This window comes from Gossypium hirsutum, chromosome A01 (genome assembly GCF_007990345.1).
Source record: "Gossypium hirsutum isolate 1008001.06 chromosome A01, Gossypium_hirsutum_v2.1, whole genome shotgun sequence".
In the NCBI taxonomy this organism is placed as follows: domain Eukaryota; kingdom Viridiplantae; phylum Streptophyta; class Magnoliopsida; order Malvales; family Malvaceae; genus Gossypium; species Gossypium hirsutum.
In genome coordinates this window covers 70,642,606-70,649,354 of record NC_053424.1, presented here as the reverse complement: position 1 = coordinate 70,649,354, position 6,749 = coordinate 70,642,606, and the positions used below count along the sequence as shown (strand labels likewise).

General features: G+C 29.1%; 1 protein-coding gene across 1 annotated transcript; it reads right to left on the bottom strand.

Annotated features, from left to right (window-relative positions):
- Window positions 1–256: 256 nt before the first annotated feature.
- LOC107917650 (heparan-alpha-glucosaminide N-acetyltransferase) lies at window positions 257–6,423 on the bottom strand. The gene is made up of 13 exons (XM_016846954.2): window positions 6,208–6,423; window positions 5,930–6,067; window positions 3,763–3,844; window positions 2,810–2,886; window positions 2,521–2,636; window positions 1,865–1,973; window positions 1,648–1,764; window positions 1,462–1,553; window positions 1,314–1,380; window positions 1,149–1,230; window positions 972–1,063; window positions 718–861; window positions 257–528 (listed from the first exon to the last, which is right to left on the bottom strand). Exons 1-13 carry the CDS (start codon window positions 6,379–6,381, stop codon window positions 382–384), a joined length of 1,437 nt encoding a protein of 478 aa, XP_016702443.1. The 5' UTR covers window positions 6,382–6,423; the 3' UTR covers window positions 257–381.
- Window positions 6,424–6,749: the final 326 nt, after the last annotated feature.

The following is a 6,749-nucleotide window of genomic DNA, read 5'->3' as shown; positions in this document are numbered from 1 at the left end:
GAAGTTAAAATCCCTAATTATAATCCTGGATGTTGTAGACAACAAAACATTTGTTGGGGGACCCTTTTTCCCCCTAGAATTGCAACTCATCCAACAAATCATGGATGTCCTTTTAAGAGTTTATAGAAACATAAGGTCACATGAGAATAGCTTGCGTGTGATCTTTAACATCTCTATTTCAATCATTTTCATGTTATACAGATTTTGATGTTGATATAACTGCTTTTAGCTACAGAAATGGAAGCACCAACCAAAATAAAAACTGAAATCACTATTTTGCAAACGGAGTGAATCTTAACAAGCAGAGAGAAAGGCTTAAAATCTAGTGTACAATGTGAAAATTACATATATTAATGTAGTCCTTTCTATAATCTGTACTTCTTATAGCTTCCAATATATGCCCAATTTGTGTAAGATGCCCGAAAGAACTCCGTAGAAAGTGATTTCCGCAAATATCACATATAAAAGGGTCCCTAACCGCTCTGACTTCCAAACATTGTTGAAAACATGTTTTTGGATCCAAAAAACCTGATAACACCGTAAGTTGTGTCACCGAATACTAATAAACAAGAAATCTAGGTCGTCACTTTAACACCAGCAACAAACTGTGTTAACAATTTGGACCAAATTATATCAAGTTAAAGTAGAGGGATTAAATCCCGAATTTCAGTATAATAGAAGGATTAAAATCTGAAATAGTTAGATGATGTTACTTACAAGTGTATTGTTTGTTGACTTATAATACCATCCATTTACAAATGCTGGAAGGATGCCTTGTGCCCCAAGCACATATATCAGCATTGCATTCATGCCTATCCATTCCAGGAGCAAGAATGGTGTCCTCCATCCCCAAACATCAATCTGTTTCATTTATTTCACAAGGGGAACATCGAAAAACGAACACACTTCAATAGATTAGTGTTGACATTTAAAGGACAAGATGGGGTCAAAGAGTACGGAATTGTGGTTACCAGGATGTAGAATGCTGAGAATACAATCCCGGCTGCACCAGCAGTGAAACACACGTAGCTGAAACTGTAAAGCTGTTTGTTGATGGGAATGGCTGCAAAATTTGCAGAGAAAGCAATCTGTGTTTAGATTTCATATTGAAGAATGTAATGGAAACTGATTTAAGGAGGCTGCCTCACCATCTGTAAAATGAAGAATGATGGCTACAATAAGTAAGCCTAATGCCATTGAAACCCATTGCTTGAGCCTCTCTGAGTGACCCTACAAATATCACATTTCATTTTTCAATTCCTTTTCAGATATTGCTAGTCGGCAAATTACAAAATCATGATATAGTTTCTAACCTTGAAATGAATTAAAACATGTCCGTAATGGATTCCGATAGTGCCGGAGAGGATAGCCAAAATCGAACTAAGACAAAAATAGGAACCGATCAAATCACTGCATATGGACTATATGTTTAGAATAAAGTTATGGTTAATCAAAACAAACCTTAGCAAGCCTTCTGGTTCGAATGGAGCTCGGCACCAGCTTGGTGCATCTTCACGGATTTGACCAGAACTCGGAGAACTATGAGTGCAAGCCTACAATTTCGTTGAAACAACGTAAAATATTGTCATGGTAAGCAACAATGACTTACCCAAATCTATTGGAAATTGAAGCAGACGAAGGACTAACCTTTAGGCGTTGCCAGACTGGATAAATGTAAAGATGATTAATGCCCCAAACCTCTCGATCAACATAACCGACAGCGTTGCAAGCGGGTCCTAAGTGTCCTCTCATCCCACATTTGACCTTAATATTGCAGGAAAAAAAGAGTGATTAGTTAACTGAAGTAGTGGAGGTACTTGATAAGCTTTATGCAATAAGCTATTGAGCTTATAATTCACCTTACCGTGTATTGTGTTGTTTCACTGTCTGTGGACACAACGAAACTCCAATCTGGGACGTATAGTGAATATGTTGTGGTCATGTAAATGACAAATGCAACGAATCCTCCAAGCCTGGATTTTCACTTACATAAAATGATATGTTACTTTAGGAGAAACTCAAAACAACAATACCAAAAAATGGAGAGTCCAAGTAACATCAATTATGATTGTAAATAGATCTGTCAGTTCTGAATCAAACTCAAAAATCTGACTTAGATTAACCCAAATTCAAATTCAAACCAACTTTATTTGATCATAAAAGTCAACAACTCAAATTTGCACCCGAAAATGACTTGAACAAAAGAATATCCAAACTTAAAATGACTCAAGTCTAGAATGATTCGAACTTAAAATTACTCAAACAAGTAACTGAAATGACTTTAACCTGACTGTCAAAATTTGAAATGAGTCAAACCCGAGAAACCCAGCTAAGCAAACTCTAATGACCTAACCCCACAACAACTCAAATCTGTTAGAGCTTAAAATGACCAAAACTCAAAATGCTTCAAATACAAAATGAACTGAAAATTTTAATTAATCTGACTCAAATTGATTCAACCCAACGACTCTTTCAATTGATAGCTGTAATTGTAAATATAGAATCCATGTGTTAGTTTACCATTGCCAGCGGTAAGCAGTGAAAATGGATGAGTAGCCAGGTTCCAAAACTGTTGGTCTGCGCTTGGTGGTGAGAGTCTCGATCACGGCCACAATGAAGTAAACCAAAGCTATTCTCTGTTTACACATAAGATATTCATCATCAAATAATAGATTATTTTTTAAGACAAAATTTCAGTTTCTAAATCTGTTAATTTCTGGATTGTATGCAATCGCCATTTTGATTACATTGTTTTCATGAAAAAAGGAAAATATTAAGAATGTGTGGTAAAGATGAAGATGTTCTTTACCTGGAGGATTCCACACCATCGTATTAATTTCATGTCTACTCCATAAACAAGATCATTTGGCGCATGGGAGTATCCACCTGCACATTTCATTTGCATTATTCAATCCCATTATTTTTCATTTCAATTTAATTTTATCATAAAAAGTTAACCTTAAATTCCAAAATTATTTAAACCTAAAATTATTTTAACTTGAAATAATTTAAATCACAATAAATCAAATGTTCAACTCAAATAAAAAAACTTAAATTAACCTAATCCAAATAACTTAAATAAGAAGCTCAAATAACTTTAAAAAAATACCCAAACTCAAAAAGTCCAAACCCAACATAACCAAAACGCGAAATTATACAAAAATTGAAATGATACAAACTCAGAAAAAAGTCCAACCTTAAACAAGCTGAAAATTTTGAAACCGAATTCACCCAACTTAAATTAATTTAGTCTGAAACCAATCCCATCCGCTGATAGGTTTAATTTCTGAATTATAACAGGACTTTAATTAATATTTTCTGTACATTTGGAGAATTATTTTCCAATACTAATGTGAATATGTAAATATCATGTACCAAAAAATTTGTTAAATATTTATGTCATAGGGGTGTTCAAACTTCTTAACCAAATTTAATAAATAATATGATATATTATATATATTAGGCTATTATTAATTTAATTAATTCGGTCAAATGAACATTATAATTTTTTTGATATATTTTATATTTAAAAAAAACAAAATATATAAATTTCGGTTAATTTAAAAAAAATTAGTTCGATTAATAATTAAAAAATTAAAATATTCGATTAATTATATTAATACTAGTTGGATTCAGTTAACCGTTTCAACACCTTACTATACCATACACTGATACGTCAGAAAAATAAAAATTCGAACAATAAAGTGCCTGGTTTAGCATTAAATGATTAATGAACAGGAAATATTTGGGAGTGATGAATACCTTGCAATAAAACTCCCCAAAATAGAAGCTTTAGAGTTCTCAAGCATATCTTCTTAATTGCATCCTTAATCTTGGGAATTTTCTGGAACAGAGAAACAAGCATTTGAGTTTGAGGTAAAAGCATGTAGGATTGTATTTTACATTTTTATTAAAAAATAGATAAATTAATTTTTTTATTAGATATTTTATTCATTTTTATCTAATTAATAATATGGTTGCGATGTATATCTTATATTGATGTGACTTTTTATCACATCAACAAATATTTTAAAATTAAAAAAAAAACATAAAAATAAATAAATTTTTAATAATTATTTAAAAACTTTGTTCAAAATAGATATACACAAATAGTTGTCCAGATTCATTTGAACTTAAATAAATGAATATCTAAATTTACCTTACCCGTGATTTTTTAAATAATTACAATAATTACAAACAACGTCTATAATGAGCCTCATCAAGTAGTCGTTGAAGATTATTTTAAAATGGTTTCTTAAATAATTTTTAAATTGTTATAAAATTTATAAAAATATATATAAAATTATTAAGAATTATAAGAAATTAATTTTTTTAAAATTTTCTAATAATTTCTTACCATTATAAATAATTTTAAAATAAATTTCTATATTTTATAAATTTATAATAATTTTTATAATTATATAGAAAACAATGTCCTAAATGTGGTATTAAAAATAATTATAAAATTTATTTTTTTTAGAATTTTGAATAAAAACTAATATTTTCATGTTAACATGACATATGTAAGACACATCACGTGTCACTATTTAGTTACTCCATCAATAATATCAGTATTTAATAGTAATAATAGATAAAATTTTTAATAGAATGATCATTTTGTTTTTTAATTTAACATCTAGTGAATAATTTATTTATTTTTAATAAATAAAATATAATATAATTTGACTGTTATTAGAAGTGGTTTTATCATAGTTTTATGTTTAATGAAACAAAGCAGTGCTAATTACGATATTAAACTTTTAATTACAAGAGTAGCACCTTTTAAAAAAAATAGAAGAGTAAAACGTGGAAAATCATGAAATATTATATGAGAAAATATGAAAATGACATCATTGAATTTAGTCTCAATATGAATTTTTTTTTTAAATAAAGAAGAGAGAAAATAACATATAGCTTAACTAGCTACCAAATAAGGAACCGCCAAGATGTACCCAAATTTTTATATTAATGTGATTTTTTTTACTACAACAAACCCAAATTTTTCCCTTAACATTAAATTATTGTTAGTAAAATAGTTTTTGTTGATTACTTTAAATTTATATAAAATAATTATTTAGTAAATTAGTAAATATAAATATTAAATATAATTATCTTATTTGATAAAATTAAATATTGATTTTTAAAAAAATTATTTATTTTTTAATTTTAATTTTATTAATAATATTTTATATTATTTTGGAAAGTTTTGGATAAAAGATAAATCTATTAATTTAAATGTCTTATTTTTTAGAAAAAATATATTTAAGTTTTTTTAATAAAATAAAATGAACTTAATATTTTCTAGCTTAAATGAGAAGTAGCTACCTATCTACTTATTTTATTCTAATACTTTTTTTTTGTTAAAAATTTTATATTAAATAAAAAATTAAAATAATTATCAAATACATTTGAAATATTAAATGTTAAAAATTTTTAATGATTTATTAAACACACCATTAATCTCATAATTTAGATTTTTTTATAATAATTTTATTGGTATGGACTAAGGCCCTATTGATAACTCATTGGAAAAATTAAACCAGCTAAAAATTAATATTTTCATTAATTTAATTTTTAAACACGCCTGATAACCCAACATAAAAACTAAATGGTAGAATTTTTTCAATTAAAAAATATGGGAAATGGTAAGTATATAAAGAGCTACTTCTCACTTAATATAAAATTTTTTCAAATGTTTCTAACTTATAATTTATTTATTTTAACATTATCCTTTAAATGCTTTGCATTTAAAAATTTAAAAATTATATTTATCAAATAATTTAATCATATCCAATACTTAATTTTAATAAATATACCAAATAAATTTAATAACATGCTTAATTTCCTATATTTTTTTTAGTTTACCAAACATCTAAAATATAACGTTTACAATAGTAGAAGAATAATTATGAGTGGACCAAATTTGTACCTTGAGAGCTAATGCAATGGCCACCCCAACAATGAACAGAAAAAATGGCATCACAAAGTCAGCCAGTGTGCATCCATTCCATGGTGAGTGATCAATCCTGGCATATGATCCCCCAGCATCATCTACCAATATCATCAACTGCACCCAAAAATCACAACACCTTATTATTATAATAACAATCCATGATTAAGGTTTAATCGAGTTGAGTCAAACTCTACACTTTCAAATTTTGAATATTCTTTCGAGTCAAAATTTGGGTAAGTTGCGAGCACACTTACCACAATGGTGAGTCCTCTAAAAGCATCCAAGGTTGCTACCCTCTTGGTCTTTTGCTTTACCAATGGCTGTTGCTGCTCCTGCAACTGTTGTTGTTGTTCAACCAGCTTATCTCCCTTTTTCTCCATATTTTCTTCATGAGCTAGCCCTTCTTCCATCTTTCCAGGGTCCGCCATAACTTTCTTGTGAAGCAAGGTTACAAAGTAGGGAAGCTTGGAAGATGGTGAGAGAGCTCAAAAATGGAGGCCAAGAGAGACAAGTTTATAATCAGAGAAGGCCGGCAATGGTTGGCGCCTAAAGGGCACGGTGGGGCCTTACAGATACTTCAAAGTTTAGAGTGAGACAAATGGATAAAGGTTGATTCGGAACCATCAATGGACAGGTTAAGGCCGTTTAAGACATGAAACAAGTCAGATTCCTTGGTGGGTGGCTAGTAACTGTCATAACGACTTGGTGAAAATTGGGATGGTAAAATAAATACAAATTAGTGTTCAGATTAAAGTTTAGTTTAGATGATTCAGGTTAGGTTTTATATTTTGATGAA